Raw genomic sequence first — 21,260 nt, forward strand, 5'->3', positions numbered from 1 at the left:
TTAACAGTACATTTAACAGCAAAAATGTTTGCCTGACTCCTGCTGAGGCATTTTACCCTTTTTAAAATTCCAATTCTGCAATATGATTTACAGTGTAAGAAACCATCAGACAGCCAGTTTGTTGGGTTGCTGGTGATGCAAGACAGTATGAGGAGGAAACAACATGGAAGCAGAGGACAGACTGGAAGAAGACAAGACCAATGGAATCTGATAGCTGAGAGCACCAAGTACTGCAATCCCAAGTGCTCTCCATGCATGTGTGACACCTTTCTACCTTTCTACAGATGATTCAAAAAAAGTTGATAATACTTCAAACTTAAATGTGATACTTTAGAACTACTAACAGGAGCCCATACTTGAGAATAGCATCTCTTCAGGTCTGACAAATGACCAGGAAGAGAGAAGAGACAGGACAGTCAAAATGCAGAAAAAGAGGGAAAGGATGCCAAAACCAGAAGCTGCTGAAGACAACGCTGTCAGTAAACCATACATGACTTGTTTGTTGCTGTACCTTACACAGCAAGAGATACATATTCTCTCCAATTTAAAACTGGACAGAATTTAAACACAAAATTTCTACTGTGTCATGTAATCAATAATAAAAAAAATAACATTTACATGCAGATGTTGTTCTGTTCCATCACACATCCTGTGAGACGCTGAGCAGTAGCTGTCAGCACGTTACTGAGATGGACTAAATCTAAATAAATGTGTTGAGCCGCTCTATCCCAGTATCTCTTAACCACAAAGAATGTTATAGTTACTGCCTGATATTATTTTTACACAGTACTAAAACCTCAAACCCAAACAACCTAAACAAACAAACCAACCAAACCCCAACAAAGAAAAACCCACAAAGAAACAAATCAAACAATAATCACAGAAAATTCAAGGGTTTCAGATAAGTACTGGAATTTGTAAGGTCCAAGTATACTACACGAAGCTGAGAAAGACCTTTGGCTCTCTTTATCAAATACAAACTTCCACAGTCTTAAGAAGTTTATCATCACCTTCAGCAACTCAGCTCTTCGCAGTAAGATTAAGCAGGAACTCCACTGATATACAAAATAACAGACAAGAAATAGGCTAAAAAGGGGTAACAAAGGAAAAAGATTATTATAAAGTCTACATCACACAGCTTTACTAGACCTAAGTCACCTGCTCCGATCTTGCGTCAAACATTGAGATCCAGATTTCACAATATGCTAACACATTCCCTAATCGCGACAAGAATCTCCCAGAAGAGAAGATGAAAAGTAGCCTTTATTTATTGCTTTTAGCCAAACACTGATTCTGCCTCCAAGCCAAGCACAGCTCTCAGACTGCCACATGAAACGCCATAATCTCTGCAAATGACAATGGTGAACATGTTAATTTCTTTCTGTCTGTGGGAACATTGCAAATATTTTTTACAATGTTCCAGAAGCATTACTATGTAGTAGTTTATGCATTACTCCATCAAAAAAATTAACAGCAGTTCCCATTTCAAAAGAGACTATCCACTTTTCAGTTTCATTGTACTGAAACCTGAAAAACCCTTCTTAAGAATAAAAGGAGTCTTCCTTGCCAGGTAAGTGCCTGCATTTGGTTTACACGGTAAGGCTTTGGCGGTGAGTGGGCTGCAGGGGTGGCTTCTATGAGAGACACCAGAAGCTGCCCCTGTGTCAGACAGAGCCAGTTCCAGTCAGCTCCAAGATGGAACTGCTGCTGCCCAAAGCTGAGCCCCTCAGCCATGCTGGTGATGCCTCTGCTATAAGGTATTTAGGAAACGGTACAGAACACTGCACAGAAGCTGGGAGGGTGAGAATAACTGAGAGAAACAACCCTGCAGACGCCAAAGTGATTCAGAAAGGACATGTAGGAAGTGCTCCAGGCACTCAGAGATTCCTCTACAGCCCACCACAGTAAAGCAGGCTGTGCCCGTGCAGGCCGATGGAGGTCCACAGTGGAGCAGACATCCACCTGCAGCCCACAGGGAAGCCCATGCTGGAGCAGGTGGATGTACCCTGAAAGAAGATGTAGCCCACAGAGAGTCTGTGCTGGAGCACGTGGCAGGAGGTGTGGCCCATGGGGAAGACACATGGACAGGAATGCTGTTCCAGGCCGGAGCCTTGTTTTACTGAGGGGATCATATTCAGTGTTCAAGTGGTTCTATATGGACACATAAATTCATATATTAGAAAAGTTATGTAAAAAATGTGTCATTGTATAGTAAGGAAGCATAAAATGGTTTGGGTTTGAAGGGACCGCAAAGATCATCCAGTTCCAAATCCCTGCCATGGGCAGGGAACCTTCCACTAGACCAAACTGCTCCAAGCTTGATCCAACCTGGCCTTGAAGACATCCAGGGATAGGGCATCCACTTCTCTGCATAACCTGTGCCAGTGCCTCACCACCCTCTCAGTAAAGAATTTCTACATAATATTTAATCTAAATCTCTCTTTCTTCATCCTGAAGTCATTCCCCCGGTCCTGTCACTATAGGCCTTTGTAAATAGTCCCTCTCCAGCTTTCTTGTAGTCAGTCTCCCTTTAGTTACTGGAAGGTGCTCACAGAAGGCCAAATTTGTCAAATTTGCCTTAGTGAAGTCACACTGGCTGTCACCCATCACCATATTTTCCAAGTGCCCCAGGTGGATCTGCTCCAAGATGTTGCTTAGTAAGCACCTGGTGGCCAATGAATGTGTTTTCTGGGGAAAAAAAAAACTACTGCACTGTTACTCACACTCCATCTTCAGCAGTAATGTATACATGCAGATGCTTTCACCCCCACACTTTTAGGTGTGGACACCTAAAACCTAGGTGGTTAGGACCTAGGTGGTTAGGACACACTTCTGACAAACAGAAAACAGGGAGTTGAAACCTCCGAGACAGAAGAGAACAGAGACAGAATTTGTCCTGTTTCATTCAACTGTTCTAACCACTAGGCTACCATAATCCAACTTCCTTTCCCCATGCACCGCTACGTGGGGTTTTGCTGGTTTTTTTGTTGGGTTTGCTTGTTTGTTTGCTTTTTTGCGTTTTTGTTATTGATGTTGTTTTTAACGTGGCCTCTGGATTGCTTTTTACAGGAGAGGGCTTGCTGATCAGCATTCTAAGCACAAGACAGGTCCTTAGTCTGCCAAATCTTACCAGTGAGACACTTGCAAACACCCACTCTCAAGCATCAGGAATCCAGAAATACCCACCTTACTGGCATTTCCTACTGGAAACAACTCTGCTCAATGTTACTTACAGGAGTACCTAACATTTCTCAAAATTCTGTATATCTAGGCTAGCTAACAAGCTTCAGTTGCCTAAATCTTCTTCTGGGGACCCTTATTATTTTCCAAGAACAATGGATGTCTGTACCAAAAGTAATATTCAGCCTGATCCTCTGTACTACAGTATCTTCGGGGACAGACTAAGAAGAGTTGTGCCGTGCCATGTACGCCAGGAGTCTGTTAAGAGGCCAGCTTTGCAGCAAGGAAATACATTCCTTCTAGGTTCTTGATGAATAAGACTTCTAGTCTTAAAGCACAACTGTTACAATTTTCCAAGAGTAATTACTTGGCTGATTTCCCCATGTCTGCTTTCTCTCCCAGTAATTATATAGTTAGTTAGGCAAAGTATTTCCAGCAATTTTGAATTACCAAACCTAAAGTGAAATAACTTTTCAATGGGTCTTACCCTGACCAAGTTCTTTGCTTGCAGAACTTACTTTTCCCTAATAGTTCCCCAGCAGAAGAGTGACTTTTCAGCACATGTAAAACTCTTGAGTTTTATCTCCAAATACTGCAGTGTCACAGGCTTACTTCAACTTTCTGGTTGAAACTGCAAAATAAACTCTTACTATCCTTTAACAGAAGTGTTAAAACAGCCTTAGAAGTCTAGAAAAACCCATCTGGTAAATATCATTCTCTTACCTTCCAGACAGAAAGGCAGTATTATTTTAAAGTGGTACACTACACAAACAGACATCTGGCATATGTTTTGTCTCCTGCACAGCCACAGAATAGATAACCTTCACATTCATTAATCTCCAAGTTCCTTTCTAAATCAAACTCTGTCAAACACATCACATAAAGTCATTTATATTTGAGACAAGTTTGAATGTTTCAGGAAGGCTGGCTTCCAAAATTTTAAAGATCCCACTCACAGATGTCAAAACAGCTTCTCCAGATTCTCACAAAAAACTTTAATTCAACTTTGTAACGATGGGAGGTTTTGCAAAAAAAAATCTGCACTCAAGTTCATTTGGCTCAGTCTCTGGAGGCCTGATCTGTTCTAACCACAACTGCCAGAAGGGGAAACTTTCTTCCTTAGAAAGAAACAGACAACCAAGACAAGCCAACCAGTATAAAAATTTGAATTTCTCACATATTGAACCACAAGAGGCATATTACATCACAATATACCACAAAAAAGTTTTACGTAGCAAGAATAATTTTGTTACTGATTGAATCAAACCTTGTTCGCTAAGACAAATACGGATTCAGTATGAATTTTGATACTCCAAGGAAAAAAACAAGCTTGACTTATTACTCAGAGTACAAAGATGATACAGAAGGGATGCAAAAAAGATGTAAGCTTAAACAGATACAGGGAAACAGCACTTAAAAAGACAGATACAACAATGCAGAAACACTGTTACTAACAGCTCTGAAGGGTACCCCAGTTAGAAGTAGTTTGCATGAGAAAGAAAACTACTTATTTCCTTGTGGTTATGACACTGATCACCCCCAATCTTCCTGCTTGTGGCTAACTGCAGCCAAGTGCCACAGGTGAACAACAGAAGTGCCAAACCCCCAGCATTTTCAAAGCTAACAAATACTCTGTAAAGTTCCCACGTTCTGGAAAACACCACTAAAACAAAGATAAATGTTACACAGGACATGCCGTCTATACATCTCTCTCATCTCTGCTCCTGACATGTAATCAATTCTCAGCTTTGGGGCTGCTGCTGCTTTTCCTCCCCCCTATTTTAATTACAGATAGCAATCTCCCTTGCTCCAACTTATATTATACTGAATTTATCATCAGTTTTCGGGATGTTAACAGTGTTCCAAACGCAGAGCTCCAAGAGATGCTCTATCGCCTCCCTTCCCACCCCCGTTTAGGCACACGCCACCTTCCACCCCGTGTACATCTGTAACCAAAATGCTTCACTTGACACTGACAGCACCGCACGCTGCAACCCCACACACCCGCCCGGTGCGCGGCACCACCGCTGCTTCAGCGAAACCCTGTCCGAGAGCAGAACGATCCAAAGACAAAGCGCTGGCCGCGCACACGGGCCCCGCGCCGCAGCAGCCTCGGGCGTGCCCGAGGACAGGCGGGGGAGCAGCGGGGCTCCCGCGCTCCGGGGCCGGGGCCGGTGCCCACCGCACCGCCCGCGCTGCCCGCCCACCGCGACACCGCTTCTCACGGGAACTCTCGCTCGCCTCAGCCGCCGTGCTGCCTACCCGCGTCCTGGCTGGGCCAGGAATGGGAAGGAGGGAAAGGCAGGAAGGGAAGGAAGGAGCGGACACCTCACCTGCCCGCGGCGGCCCCGCGCTGTCCTCAGGAGGCGGTGCCGCCGCTTCCCCGCCCCCTCGCCTCCCTACCGCCACTTCCGGGGGCACCACAAAAGTCTCGGGGCGCCGCCAGGGCCGGCGCTTCCCGGCGGGACCGACAGCAGCGACGGCCCCGGAACGGGCCTTGCTGGTACCTCTGCCGGAGCAGGTACGTGCCTGCAGCACGGTGGCTGTGCCCAGCTGTGCCCGCCTAGCCGAGGGGGCGGTGGGGGGCGGCGGCGGGCAGCAAAAACGTCGCGTCGGCGTCGCCTTGCGCATGCGCGGGGCTCGGCCGTGCGAGGCCCCGGGGACGGTCACTCTCGACGGCCGCTTCCGGCATGCCCTGCGCAGGCGCGGTGCATGCTGGGGTGTGTAGTGCTGTGGGCGGGAGGGAGGATGCGGAGGCGCCTTCCCGAGAGGAATCGCTGCTGGGAATTCTGGATGGCGGCGGAAGCTACCGCGGGCGGCAAGACGCGGTTTCGCGTGCCTGTCCACTCGGCCTCATAGGCGCCCGCCCCAGCTCTCTGTCACGCTTGCAAAACCAGGGAGGGATGTAGGCGAGTCCATCGGTCTGATTTACATGTTTTTGGAAGCACCTTGGTTAGAAAAGTGATGTTTTTAAGCTGTGTACTGGAGACAGCCTACAAGAGAGCTGGAGAGGGACTTCTTACATGGGCACGTACTGATAGGGCAAGGGGGAATGGATTCAAAGAAGGGCAATTTTAGGTCAGATATTAGGAAAAAATTCTTCACTGAGGGGTGGTGAGGCCCTGACACAGGTTGCCCAGGGAAGCTGTGGCTGTCCTGTCTCTGGAAGTGTTTGATCCCAAGTGGGTTTGGGGCTCTGAGAAACCTGGTCTAGTGGAAGGTGTCACTGGCCATGGCAGTGGTTTGGAAGTTGATGATCTTTAAAGTCCGTTCCAACCCAAACCATTCTGTGACTGTGATTCAGGGCTCCACAGGCAACTCCTGCTTCTTGTAGGAACTGCAGCCAGAGGTAGGGGAATTGATCAAAAGCTGGACTAAAATAATAGTTTTCCTGTGAGGATTGTGTTTGTGTGTAGGAGAAATGGGCATTAAAGAATGAAGCAGCTAAGTGTTACCAGGTGTGGCTGTCTTGGCTAAGCCACTAAAGCCGAAAGACGTCTGGTTATATGGAAGTTTCATTCTCTTTGCCAAAATACCTCCTAGTGTATATTTTTCCAGCTTCAAAGGTACTAAAAAATGGATAGCTGATGTTATGGCTTTGATTTTTAGACTACCAGATGCATTATGAGTATTGACAGACATAACGTAGGAATTATCTGAATAAATAAGAAAACCAGAAGATTTTATAAATTGTTCTTTTCAGAGCTGTCTTGTTTGGCTTTTTTTAGGACTAGGCCAAACAAAGTAAATTAGGTAGTGGGAGAAAAGATTAGTAGGGACACAAGAAAATAATATCCAGGAAGGAAGCTCACATTAGGCAGCAGTCCATCAGACTGCTGAAGCACATAACAGTTTGCTGGATCAGGATCCTACTAAATTAATGTGTGTGGGTGCTACATAGTGCATTCTTTCTTCATTGGCTTCATTACCTAAGCTCTTCAAAACTTTTACAACAGAAACTGCCATTGCAGGAGCGTGGATAGGGTGTCTGCTTAGCTGAAGTGTATGCTGTGGTCCTGTTTACAAGTATCTTGTTGCTGTGCAACCTCATTTTATTAAAATGGGCAATTTTGGGCTCCATGGAGAATATTTGCTGTTTCAGGAAAGTTTCAAAAGTACTGGAAGAATAAAGATTGTTCTGTAACATCTTTTCCTCCCATGTGTAAAAGTCTGTCAAGCCAAAAGAGTCCATCATCCCTGTGGTTAAGTAACAGGTCATACCTGGCTAGTTTTGACTTTAGGTAACTTAAGTACAGGACTGGCCTTCAGGAAACCTCTGAGTAAAACTTGAATGTGTACCCCTGGCAGATGGGAGATTTTAATTGCCCTTCACCAGTGCTGTTTTAGTCTCAGTAATACTAGTTAATTGACTTATTTTAAACAACAGAAACATGAATTTATTTCATGGTAGCCACACCTTTTTTTCTGCTCTTAGTTATCCAATTTACCAGCTTGGTGGGTTGGTTTAGCATGTGCTGTCAGATGTAAATTTACAGGAAACTGCTGTGTGAGAACAGTCCTGTGTTCTGGCTCCTCTCTTTCCCTGTTCTGAAACACCCTCTTCCTTCACAGGCAGGATCGTGGTGTTGAAGAGTACATCTGTGCTAGTACCCTCAGGTATGAAAATTTTACTTTAAAACTAATGTTGTATGACAAGAGACTTGGCTGGTTTTGAAAACCAGCTCTAGGTTGTACAAAAATGACATATTCAGTGTGGCAAAAGACTCGTCACATTTTGAATGGGAAGTTCCTGGAATGCATTTGCCATTGATAATAGCAGTGCTTAGCTCAGGGTGCAGGTTCCAAAAATAACATATAGCAGTTTCTTTTCTGGGAGGAAAGGATGAAATGAAAGCTGGCATAATCACTCATAAGAGCTCTTTATCTCCTTCCCACAACCAGCGTAGTAAAGGTAGGTAAGGATCTGTAAATTGAAAAATAGACATCTTGTCCTACACAATTTGTTTTCAAATAGCATCAGCACATAATGAGATGATGCACATTCCATACTCACTGGATACTGTCACTTTCCCGTAATTATAAGTCACTTAGCACACACAGCAGACAAACTAGTTACTCTTTTTAGCAGGCATGTATTGTCACAGTCTGGCATTGGAACAATGGCAGGATAAGGAAGAAATTTACTTAATGCTGTGGATAACCAGCATTCACTATGAAATTATGACATGGCAGACCCCAAGCTTGATCCTGCTCTTGCAGACATCGACGAGAGCAGGATTAAACTGCTGTTTCATCTATGCTGCCGGAACAGATTTGGGAAAAAAACAAACCACTCAAATCATGTAGAGCCTGCATCAGTAATCCTGCCTGTGAATATTTCTATTTTCATTATTATGTAATTATTTTGATGCTATTCTTGCTAAACTCAAACATATTCTGTATCAATGGCCTATTTTACTAATTATATTATTGCTTATTAATGTGATCAGGGAAGTCAACCTGTGTCGAGGAATGAATTGTTACCTTGCATGCAGCGTCTGGTTTGGAATTTCAAAATCTAATTGTCAGATTAATTAGTGAAAAAAATTAATTTCCATTTGTTTCTCTTTGGGAAGTTGTTTTTTTCCTATTTGCTTATGTGGGTTTTTCTCAACTAAAGTGGATCTTTGGACAATCTCTAGCACAACTGAATTTGAGAGGTACCCAAAAATGAGAAGAACAATTTCTTTCTCTCTGATCCTATTTCTTTCCCCTGTCCAATGAGTATAGTAGGAGCTTCCATTGTGTGGAAATTTTAAAGTTTGAGAAAACCAACTCTGCTTAGAACAAAATTAGTGTTTCAAGCAGTGTTTCTTGTTGCTAAAATTGATGGTGGATGTGTACAGTGGATGGTGTAACCTCTTCTTAGAAGCTACATAACCAGGATGCCTCTGAGCTACAAAGAAATCAGTAAAAACTTGAAAATGTGCTTCTCTGACAATTTATCTAATACTGTGCATTTTGTTCAGATTGGCAATGGTTCGTAGTGGAAAAAGTGGTGGGCTCCATCTGAAGCAGATTGCATACTACAAGCGAACAGGGGAATATCATCCCACAACATTATCAAGTGAAAGAAGTGGAATCAGGAGAGCTGCCAAAAACTTTGTTTTCAAAGGTAAAAAATTTTCTCTCAAATTATGCCAAAAATAGATACTAAGATGAAGATTTGCTAATAGGGGGGAAAAAAGTGAGATCTTGCTCTGCAAGATCTGCATTCTGTGATTTTAATAGACATTCTCTATGAGACAAATGCTCTGCAAATCCCTGGTTAATATATAACAGGATGGTTGTAGAAATGGAAGCTCAATCTGCTTTAGTCCATTCCAGGACAGGTTTATTTATCTATATAAAAGCCAAACCTTGTTTTATATACTGGAGAAATATGTAGTCACTGCAATCCGTAATTGAAAGTATTACAGAAAGGGAAATAGATCTGCAGCTGGAGACGAGGAATGCTCCATCCAGTCTAGGGGATGGCTGGACAGAAGTTCAAGGACAACTTTGCCATCAGTCACCTGAGAGCCTCCAGGCTGTTCCCAACTTTATTGCAGCCCTGGAGATGTATGAGCCTTTGTAGTCTGCTGTGCTGTCTCAATCCCATCAAAACTGCCAATTTTGTGTAGAGAGAAGGCAGGGAGGAGTTAAATCTATGACCATCAGTGTCAGGTTGCTGGCAGGCACCCAACAGCTTCACAAACAACAGTCTCAACACTCCTTTAGAACCCCAGTGTTGATTTGTGTTTCAGTCAGACTTCCTGTGGGAATGCTGTTTGCATTCTGACTTGCCCTTGTAACTTCTCACGTCCAGAGGAGTTAATAAACATGGCTGAACTAATGGCTCTTTGGAGGACATAATTGAAATGTTTGTAAACAATAAGGTATGTTTACACCAAAGTGAACTTACTTTAATAAATTCTGTTCTGAGTCATGCTCAGTAGTTTAGTAAACTAAACAGAAGACAAGGCACTTGCTTATAATTTGCTGGTACTTCTTTCAGAAAACAAGTTGTTCTATGTTGGAAAAGACAGAAAACAAATGCGCCTGGTAATTGTTTCAGATGAAGAGAAGAAAAATGTCCTCGAGAAATGCCACAAAAATGCTGCTGGCACTCATCATGGTATATCAAGGACACTGACTTTAGTGGAGTCTAATTACTACTGGACCTCTGTAACAAATGATGTCAAGCAGTGGGTATGGCCTCATAGCTACAGGATACTTTATGTAGTCTGTTGCAAGTGTTCGGTAATCCTATGAACTTTGATACAGCAAGTATCCAGGCTGTTTCATGAGGAGGAAATGTGAGCTTGCAATCACACTACAACTGGTTATCTTGGCAATGCATGGTGTTTTTTTACCCTTTTACTACTTTTTACCCTTTTACTACTGACTTGCACACCACTATGCTGTAGTGGGGAACCATAATCTCTTTTGGTAGGCAGGGAACATCCGGTCCCTGAGAGATTTCTTGTGCAAGGACTCTCACATATCTTTTTTAGGATGCAACATGCCATCACAAGGATATGTGGCCAGAGTAGCTGCCAGCAGATAAGAACATGAAAATGGTGTCTCTGCTTTACAATTAGGCATGTTCAGGAAATAGTTAAACAAATCAAAGCTTGGGAAAGCTCCTTCTCCTTCACCCAAAGATACAGGGGCAGGAGCCCCTGGCAGAATTTGATCCTTCAGGAAACTATATGTAAACGTCCTTTAAAGCCAAATTACTGTTGCTATCAGCTTACTGTATCACCTGAATACTTTGAGTTCATGTGCAACTGTTATGTGAACTGAATGTGAGTCTTTCCTTTCAATTTAGATTGGACAAAGGGGCTCTGTCCTGTAGATTAAGCTGTTATGCATGGAAGATTGTGATACATGGTTTTTCAGCCACAGCATACATAGATAAGCCAAAAGGAGAATGATTAGGACTTCCTCTCATTCCCAGCTGCTTCCTGCTTCCTTTGGTATTTACAGATAGTAATGGATTTTAAAATTTGTACTGTGGACTTGAAAGAGCACAGTGCTTTCAGAATGGAGAGAATTCAGCTATGAGTTCTTTTGCATGTCCCTCTCCTGGCCTTCAGTATTGTTTGGTTTTATTTTGGTTTTATGCTGGGTCTGAAAAATCTAAGGGTAAAAAATTGTAAGAAACGTGATAAATTTGTTTTGCATTGCCTGGTTTGACCTGATTCACAGAGAAATAGTGGAGATCTGTGATTCTGACAGTTGTCTTAAACCTCACCATCACTTTTTATTGTTAACGTCTTCGCTGATGTCTTCTCCAGGTGTATGCTTGCCAGCATTGCCAGGTGGCAAAGAACACAACCACCACAGTGCCGAAAACACACCCTATCAAAGCAGAGGACCCATGGACAGCAGTCACTATAGACCTAATGGGACCTTTCAACGTTACCAACAGAAGTCACAAATACATCATAATTATGACAGATTTGTTTACAAGATGGACTGTTATCTTACCACTGCATGACACTTCAGCAGCTGAAATTGCTAAGGCAATCATAAATGTGTTTTTCTTATATGGGCCACCTCAAAAGATGCCTTTTGATCAAGGGAAGGAGCTTGTTTGTCAGGTAAGTATTTACATGGCTGGTTAATCTCTTTTTTTTGGTTGTTTTTTCCCCTCAAGGAAGAAATGCATTTTCCCTTATATTGGATTTGAATTTTAGATTATTTTTGAGAGAGACTCTAGTATTTTTTTTCTTTAATTGAAAAAGTAAAGAAGTTAGCACATACAAAAAAAGTCAAACCAATTATTTGCAATTATAATGCTATGCAATGTTTCCCAGGGCTCTATTCTTTGTTAAAAGAACAAAGTAAAATTATTTCCTGGCAGTTACAGTACAGGTTTTGTCACTCACTTGAACTGGCATAAATTTACATGCTGCAGCCAGCTGTATCTTCTTCATGCATATTGCTCAGTATAGTAATAGCTAAGGGTCTTTTTGACATTGGTTTATAGTGATTATGAAGGACTTGCCACACTTTGTCCCTCTCAGAGATCAAGAAGTCATCAGACTGCGATGTGGAGGTAATGACAGATCGAGTTAAGTGGCAAAAAGGTGGTTAGGAGCCATCAGTCACCGGCTCCTAAGCCCTACTTACTCCTTTAGCTCTCATTTGCAGTCCTGGTGTGTTTTGTGCCGATATGTATGCAAGACTTTTTCCAGTCACCACCATATCAACAAAAGGGGTGGAAAACTGAGGGTTTTTTTACTTGAAATGGGATACAGAACAGGGGAAATGTTCACTAATTGTGTTCTTCTTCTTTTGAAGATAAATGAAGAACTGTTTGCGCTGTTTGGAATGAAACAAATTGTATTGTCTTATCCTCAGACAGATGATGTAAATGAAAGAATGTCCAAGACAATCAAAACTTTCCTTAACAAGTACTGCATCGACCATCCAAATGATTGGGATGAACATTTGTCTGCTATAGCCTATGCTTTCAATTTGACAAATTTGGTATGTCAAGGGTCTTCTTTTGACTGAAATCCTCCAAAATGTCTGCAAAGCTGTATGCTAAATTTGCTTGCTTTTGGTCCCCATTTAAATAGGAGCCAGATCAAAACACCCCATATTTCCAAATGTTCAACCGTAACCCACATGCTGTTGAGTCTATGAATATATGTGTGGAAGGAAAATATAGTATTTTTGCCAAAATATTTGAAGCAACTAAAAAAGTCGGTCAAGCACTGGAAGAAGAGAACACCTCAGATTGCCAGGTAAATGTTATATATTTGAATTTTACTAGTAAGAGGACCGAAGCTAAAGGTGGAAAGGTCTGAGGCATAAAGTACAACTAACCTTATAAAATCATGTGGGGGTTTGAGTGGTGGTTTTTAGTTTGTGTTCCTTCCCCTGTGATCCTTTCATTTCAGTGTAACACATCTCATATGTATTTGGAGGGAGTAATGTTAAAAGAGACCTATTGTCAGAAGTTTACTATGTCCGACTTAGAGGGCAGAAAAGATAAGTTGAAAGCTATTGCCTATGGACTGGTGATTTATCAAGATAAAATCAATTTCTTCATCACTCTTCAGTCCCACATAACTACGAACTACACACATCCAAAACTACTCAATGTCATGCTTAAGCACTATTAACCAATGCTACAAAAATGCATTATTACTTTTGGGAAAAAAAGTAATTTATATGTATCTTTCTGTAGGCAGATAAAAAAACTTCAGATGAACAAAAAATCAGAACCAAAATCACAGTCAAAAGGAAGTCAAAACAATTAGATACCCTTCGACTTAAAGTTGGCCATGAAGTCCTCAGGCAAAGAAAAAACTGGTGGAAAGATGGTCGTTTCCAGTCGGAATGGATTGGTCCTTGTATTATAGATTACATCACAGAAAATGGCTGTGCAATATTAAGAGATTCCACAGGATCCAGGCTGAAAAGACCCATCAAGATGTCTCACCTCAAGCCATACATAAGAGGGTCCAGTGAAAAAGGTATATAGTATTTTTTAAATTTGTATTTTTATATATGTAAAAAAAGTTGGGTTTTTTGTTTTGTTTTTTAAACTTCTCTGTTGTGTTGTTAGGTTATTGGAATGAACAAGTATCATTCATTCACCAGTGGGAGTTACATTAGCACACACAATAATGTAATATCTGTAGTTTTCAGTAAGGAGAACAGGGAGCATGAGTGACATGAAACTATGCAGAGCATGGAGGAGAGCTCGTGGATCATGTTTAAAGTCTTTTTGAAAGTAGCCTCTATTAAAGTTGCTTCAAATCACTGGTTTGGCTCTATTTGTGCTGGCTGCTAGAAGTATAAGAACATGCTAGAAGTATAGGAACATGCTAGAAGTATAAGCAGGCTGAACTGTGTTCAAGGAGCATTTTCTGACTGTTGTTTTTGTTTTGGTGTAGGCTGGATTCACATTAATTTTGCTTGTGCGATGGAAACTGTCTCTTTTTTACAACATTGGAGTGTCTTCTAAAGCCTTAAAATAGGAAGACTACAGCAGAGAACTGATTTTGGAATAGTTTATTTCAAATTGAAGAAGTCAGTGTTTTTCTTACCAGAGCAAATAAAATTGTCATGCTCTGCAGTAGGATGGCTAGAAATTCCCCAAGATTTGGGTAACCAACTTCCGCTCTTGGTCTTACATATTCAGCGTGTCCTTTTGCAAGTAAAACAGTGGCAGCTGTTTCTTTTCTGCTCATGCAGTCTTTGAGTCACCATAGGCATTTTGAGGAAAATTAAATGCATGGTGTGCAGAAGACTTCTGTCACAGAACAGGCTGCTTTTTACTTCAGAGTTCTTGAAGAGCAGAACAGTTCCCACACTATTGGCACATGTGGTCAAGCTTTGGTTCTTGTAAATATTATATAAACTACACAGAGATGGTAATTTCTTCCATCACCTCTTAAAGCTGAGAGATTTGCAATGCTGAAACTAATTCTGGAATTTTGTTTAAGAAGCCGAAATATTTATGTCAGTTGTCAGTTACGGATTTCATAACTAAGATCTTGATTTCATGTCACATCATGAGGCGGCTACTTCTTTTGGACGATCACTCTGTGCCTTCTGGTTCCTCATTAAATTGCTGATGCAAGAGAGAGTCACACATATGAAGCATGTAGATAATGTACAGCTATTACAATAACTTTGGTAAATTGTGTCACTGTATAAAAAGTTAAAAGTAGTTGTCTTCGTAGTATTAGAGCCTAGTATCTTTACTGCTGAATATTGCAGAAGTAGTGTGTAAACACAGAATTCCCTTTTTCAGGAAGTGACTGTCTTGGTCTTGGCTGGGATAGATTTTGGTTTTTTTTTTTTACTTACTTATTTTACTTACTTTTTAAACTTTTTACTGTTTAAGAAAGCCTGTTGTATGTTGGATTAAGATTTCCCAGTGAGAGCATGAAGAAACCACATTTGTCTGTGTGCATGCACAAAATGAAAGAATCTTCATGTCCATTTATTCAAGCTGTTGGTTCAGTAGGTGACTATGATAGACATTAAGCTAGTCATTGACTTAGCTAAGAAAAGTTCTAAATGTGGATCATTGCAAATATTATTTTGTGGATGTAATGAGATGCCAAACATTTGATGCTCAGTGAACCTGGGAAATTCACATTATCAGTCTGCTGTCACTTAAACACTCTTGTTCTCTTTCGGAAAATGTTTTGAAAAGTAAGTTAGCACCTCACTAACATTTTGAGTATGGCTTCAGGGATCTGAACTAATGGCTACTTTCCTTTTACAGACAACCATTACTTTTTACAAGGTGCAGTAGTTGACCATGACTATATTGGCTTATCTGAAAGATCTAATAATTCAAGCCAGCCAGACTGTGTTGCTGAAGGGGAAATAAATGCCTACAAAAGAGATGTCATGTCTGCTGTACAGATTCCACTTGCAGTCTGCAAAGACCAAGAATCAGCAGATGGTAAACATGAGTCTGAGCTGAGAGAAGATCACTGCATCGAACCAAACACAGCAAAGCCAGAGAAATGGCCTTCACCTTGTTGGACCCATCAGACCAAGACAGAGGAGACTTAAGCATAGTCTTCTGTCACATTTCATTGCCAAGCAGTTTGGAACTACTGTGACAGACTGAAAAAAAAAATGTAATAGCTCCAACTTCCTTATCCCAACCCACTTTACTGCTTTATGAATCTAAGAGTGCTGCAGGTAGCTACTGGTTCATTTGTCTGGTTGTTAAGAAAAAGCACTAGCAAAAGCACATATTCTGATCATATATCTAAATTTCAGATTTTGTTGGTAGAATGCTGATGTGGCCATCCATGCCTTACTGTTATCCTCTCAGGACACAATGCATCATTTCACTGTAATGACCTTTTCCATTTAACCCTTAGATGAGTCATTTCTAATGTGCACTGTGAGATGAATTTAACCTAAGCAACTTGGTGTAAATTTTCCCTCCACTACAGAGAAGCTTATGTCTTCCTTTTTCTGTTATGTAACAGTTTTCTATTCTTTCTGGGAAGCTGCAGCCTCTGACTTACACAACTTTTAATTTAATCTAATTTAGTCTAATCCATTTAAGATCTCACAAAACAATAAAACTTACAAAATCAAATATGTGTAGTGTTCTATGCATGAAACAATGACGGCTTCAGCTGTTCCCTGTTCATCAAAAGTCGGCTGGAGTAGGCAGTTTTAATATTTCAGGCATGTGAAAAAATCTTAAGAGAATTTAATATTCATTTGTGCTTTTTTCATCTGGTTCTCCATTACAGTTGCCTCTTCACTGAGCCTGTGCACGTTGGGAGATTTTCCATGGACAGTGCGCTATGAAAGGTGAAGCACTGGTATTAACTTACTCTCTGATTTCCTTGAGTAAGTTGTTACTGGTCTGGACTTCCTGCTGAGAAGACTGTATCTCAAAGGCAGCTGCACCAGAATTTTTTCATGTGGAAAACTGATGAGTGCAAGTCAGTTCCTTTTTTTTTTTTTTTTTAATAGGGGATTGACATGAAGATGAAGAAAACCAGCAGAAAACTGAATTGAGCAATTCAGCAACTTCTGGGTGATGCTCTGGAAAATTTGCTTATCTTGCTCTCTGAATGTGTGTGTTCCCTCTCATCTCTACTCCTGACTGTCACGTGACTTATAACACAGGTGGAGGAATGTACTATTTATTAAGAATTTTCAGTTAAGTTTTGGCAATTAGATGTGGTTGTCAAGGCTGCTTAGGTACCTACCTCATACAGAAATTCACATGTATGGTACAGTATGTCTGTGATATCACGGGATAGATCTGTGTGAGAAAAGAGCTCAGCACCATTACAGAATCCTGTCTTAAACTTCAAATGAGAAATAATTAATACTCAAACTTTTTTTGTGTCTTCTGAAAATGCAGTCCTGCAGATACAGTTTTTCTCCACCAAGACTGCTTCAGAAAGAGTCTTTCTGAATATACTGTGTGTGCGCACACATGGAATAAATACTTATTTTTGCATATCATGCCTTTAAAGAAAATACTAGTGTCAGGAGTAAAACTGGAGAATAAGGCATTATTTGTAAGACTCATTTCTGCTTTGGTAGCTGAAAAAGAGAATCAGCCTCTCTTAGTTTTTTTTTTACTTAAAGTGATCAGCTCCCGACTTGTGCACAGTACAGCAGAGCTGTTTTCTGGGGCAGTTCTGGAGTAATGCAAGTGTTGTAGAGTTGTTAGAGCTACACTGAAGAGAAAGAAAATGCTACAGTGAGAGAGGAATGGGGAAAACACAGAAACATTTACCATACTGTGTACATTAAACATATTGCTGGTCTTTCAGGCTTCCTGGTAATTTTAATCTACTGTATTGACCAGCAGGCTCATTAGTGACTTACAAGTGCACTGAAATGTGGCCTTCTGTGCATAGGGGAGGTTCACTGAAATAAAATACACGGTTTTCAAACTATTGACAAGAAGAACAGTCACTGGAAACTGGAAAAAAAACCCCACCAGGCACCTAGATTAGAAGACCAAAACTGACACAAGAGTAAGCAAGATTTAGCAGTGTCTTCCAGAAATGGGTACTATACTCTTCTGCACCTATTCGAAGACCTGTTGGTCTGCTGTTTATACCGTGGTAACCAAACTATGTAGAAATTTGGAATGAAAAGCAGTACACAAAAAGCTTTAATTTGAAGAGGAAGGCTCTTCCAGGTAGAAGTAACCAGACAGAAAACTGAACTTTAAAACTTTTGCTTCAGGAGCAGATAATTCTGAGAGCTGCATTCCCTAGTCAATTCTCCTTTCAACTTGTACATAGATGAAGGGATCTGCAGCAACTTTGCTGCACTGATAGCAGAAGCAGGTGTGCCAATAAACAATAAATGTTACGGGAAATACACCATTTCCTCTTCATCAGGCAGTGCTGCCCTGCTACAGATTGCTAGTGCAGTGATTAGCAGATCACTTGGACACAACTTTCTATAATTCTGTATTTCCATGTACAACTCACTACTCACGTTAATGAGCCCTTTTCTGGGTGCTTGCAAAGCATCTCAAAACTCGTCAGCAGAGCTGGAGCATTCAGCTCTGCAGCTGGTGACAAGAATAGGTGCCTTAACTACATAAAGTGATATCTGAGTAAGTGGGTTAAAAGGGAATAAATCAGATTTCACAAATTCAGTACCTAAAATTAGTTGATTATTTTTGGCAATTGATGCCTTTAATCTCCTTATGCCTCACTTCCCCTTCTGTAGAGAGTAGCACCATGTCAGATTCCAGACAAACTGCAAAAAATACTCATTACTCTTCAGAAAGCTGGCAGACAGAGTGATGAAAGCCCCAATAGAAAAGCCCTTAAGAAAATGAGTTCTATGTTTTGTGCAGCATCTCAGTGACATGCAGTAAATAAAACATGTGCTTCCCCACCAGATTGATTCTGAGTCTTTACCGTAGTCAGAAACATCATCCATCACTCCCATAGATTAAAGACCAAGAAGAAGGAAAGCAGAGCGCATAGTTACGGTGTAATACCGGCAAACAATATTTTTTAGTCTTAGCTTTCGTGTGTTCGTCTCCAGAGGGAGACGTTTGGGATCTGTGTTGGAGCGTCGGTCGCAGGGTGGCAGCCTGGACCCGCAGGAGCCGCCGCCCGCGGGGTCCGCGGGGCGCGCCGGAACTGCTGCCCACCCTGCCCTCCCGAGGATGTCTTTCCGAAACTACGTTCGCAGCAGAATTTTCGGCAATTTTCACATCGAATTGTCGATAATTACGGGAGCATGAATACATTTCCGAGAGAAATATGATCCGCTGTGTGACCGACCTGTCATGGGAGCCAGAGTACAAAAATTCTCTGCTTGTGCATTAGGCGGGTTTATATCACAGCTGCCAACTGTGGTAAACTTCCAGTACAGCTTTACACCTTCCTAGGCACCTTTCAGTACTCGTTACACCTTGGTTGCTGTGAGCAGGATCTCGCAGGCAAGTGTCTGGGAAAAGGCCATGCCTTCCACTTCCTTATGTGTGGCACAGTGCGTGTGACCTGAGAGCAGACCCGAGGAAACATGGCAGAATTGCGGGATTCAGTCTATTTTCCAGCAAGTAATTTTCTCTTGAGCAGCAGTTTTAGGATGTGTCATGGCTGAAGGAAGCAGTAACAAACACGGGGGAGAGGGTATTCAGAGCACTAAGGATTGCAGTGGCCAGGGTAGGGTTCTGCCCTGAAACCCTAAATGATAAATAGCACCAACTTTAGCCTCTTATGGCTGTTGCCTAATCGCCATTCTGAAAATATTCTTCACTTATAATTAAAAAGAGTAGAAGATTTAGGTTTCTCATAGGTCTCAGAAAAAGAGATGTAGTCTGTAATTAATAATTTTCCTAGTTTGCTGAGCTGTTACCACTTTTTTCTAAGGAAAAAATTACTTCACTGCATCTTTAAACCAGTACTTTGGCACAGTGCCCTAGAATAAGATTGCCCATACATCATCCATATGTTTTCTAAAAAGCTGTACAGTGAAATCAGACAGAGCTTCACTCACAGAATGTCATGCCTCACATGCAACTCGTTAATAAGAAACGTAAGTGGAATGGAGATAAAGAAACAGTAAAATAAAGTGCCTTCATGACCTGTAGTACTTAAAAAAATCTAGTGCAGCTTCCAGATTGACTGCCATGCAGTATCTCTCCAAATATGTGCTAACAATGCCAGCTGGATGTTCTTTTAGGTTTTTCAGCCACCATGTCCAGAAAACAGCAAGAAGTTTGCAAGTTTTGCTGGATAAGTAGCTATCACTGTAGATTTTAAATCCTCTTCTACACTGTCAGCTCCCCTCTTCTCCTCTGCCGGTAATGCTTAGCTGTACAGATGAATCTAATTTTTTAACCATTATTGGAGAAGAGCCTAAAGAGCAGTTACAGTATAAATTTTACTAACAAATTTTGATAATTCACATAAGAAAAAAATATTTTCACATTTAAGAATTAAAAAAACCCCAAAAGGTAAAGGCAAATCAGGGTGCTAAAACTCTAGTGTTCACTAGCATGTGTTTTACATAGAAAATACAGTGACTTAATTTCAGCTCTTAATTTTAATTGACTTAAATATTTGGTTCCGGTTTTGGGGTTTTTTACTGGTTTTTTACACTACATGAATCCACACAAACTCTGAACTATATAATGACATAGTCTTTAAAATTTTAAAGTATGTCCTAAAGTGCAATTAAATAATTAAATAATAAAGGTGTTTTTACATTGCTCAGCAGTGATGTTCCACACAACTTTTACTGCTAATACATACGTAGTCTTTCAAAAAAGTTTCCACAGGTATTTGAATGGCAAGCTAAAAATCACCAAAGCTGCTTCTCTGTAGCATGACACATGCTTAATCCTAATCCATTGTAGTGTGACAGACATTACTGACCTAAAGACTCTCATAAAACTTAGATAAATATAACTTTGGCAAGGAAGAAGCTTTTGCAATTTATCACATTGATCTATAAATCCTCATTAATTCTACAGTGCACTGCTTGATTAGAAAACAACTTAATCAAGATGCTTCCCAAGGAATCAATTTATACCTAATGATACTTGGTAGCAAGGACAGCTGCTTAATTTGGATTGTAATTTCAGTTAATTGGGACACCTTCAGGTGACGTGGGTGGCAACCTGTGTGTTACAGGTCAGTGCATCCTCCTTATGGCACCTTGCAGTTGTCCCAGTCTGCCCTCACTTAGAGCAGATTCACAACAAGGTGCCAAGAATTACCCGACACCACTTGCCAGTGGATCACAGCCACCTTCCCATCATTCTGAAGGACATCCCATGGGTCAGACTATTTAAAACAGGCAGATGCTTAGTACAGTACAACCAGAGGGAAAGGTGTGTAGCTACTTGGTCAGCCTGGTTTAAATGAAAATATTCAGCCCCTACAATAGCCAAGATTCTTACTTCTTAAAAAGGCTTAAAAGATTAATCAACAACATATGGAAGGTAGTACCATGTCTTTTAAAATGTGCAATTACATGTTGTTCATTAAAGCATAATCTTATCTGGAATAACTACTGAAAACGAATTTAAACATGCTCTCTAACTCCACCAGCTTAGACTGAATAACTAGAATTCAGCATTTAATACAATAAAT

At 41.0% G+C, this 21,260-nt stretch overlaps 2 protein-coding genes across 20 annotated transcripts in view; one reads left to right on the forward strand and one right to left on the reverse strand.

Moving 5' to 3' along the window:
* The window catches only part of PPIP5K2 (diphosphoinositol pentakisphosphate kinase 2), a 48,648-nt gene extending 43,048 nt beyond the window's left edge, over window positions 1-5,600 (reverse strand). For all 11 annotated transcript variants that reach the window (XR_006016068.1, XR_006016069.1, XM_042028075.1 and 8 more), the window contains exon 1: window positions 5,514-5,600. The gene's annotated coding sequence lies outside the window, so the exon portion shown is untranslated. The remainder of the gene's footprint in view (window positions 1-5,513) is intronic.
* A 19-nt stretch (window positions 5,601-5,619) lies between these two features.
* GIN1 (gypsy retrotransposon integrase 1) lies at window positions 5,620-21,250 on the forward strand. 9 transcript variants are annotated; one of them, XR_006016070.1, is made up of 10 exons: window positions 5,661-5,701; window positions 7,753-7,797; window positions 9,150-9,295; window positions 10,178-10,371; window positions 11,463-11,768; window positions 12,472-12,660; window positions 12,753-12,920; window positions 13,367-13,655; window positions 15,422-15,849; window positions 16,419-21,250. XR_006016070.1 is itself a non-coding variant. In XM_042028085.1 (9 exons), the coding sequence occupies exons 3-9, from the start codon at window positions 9,157-9,159 to the stop codon at window positions 15,715-15,717; spliced, it is 1,581 nt and encodes a 526-aa protein (XP_041884019.1). In that variant the 5' UTR covers window positions 5,620-5,701; window positions 7,753-7,797; window positions 9,150-9,156; the 3' UTR covers window positions 15,718-16,258. The 9 variants fall into 9 exon arrangements, 8 of the variants coding, with proteins under 8 accessions (XP_041884019.1, XP_041884012.1, XP_041884014.1 ...); XM_042028085.1 differs by lacking the exon at window positions 16,419-21,250 and having other exon boundaries at window positions 5,620-5,701; window positions 15,422-16,258; XM_042028080.1 differs by lacking the exon at window positions 16,419-21,250 and having other exon boundaries at window positions 12,532-12,660; window positions 15,422-16,258.
* The last annotated feature ends 10 nt before the right edge of the window (window positions 21,251-21,260 follow it).

This window comes from Corvus kubaryi, unplaced genomic scaffold (genome assembly GCF_017639235.1).
Source record: "Corvus kubaryi isolate FWS band 111438036 unplaced genomic scaffold, C.kubaryi_AGA036_p1.0 37302, whole genome shotgun sequence".
Lineage (NCBI taxonomy): Eukaryota > Metazoa > Chordata > Aves > Passeriformes > Corvidae > Corvus > Corvus kubaryi.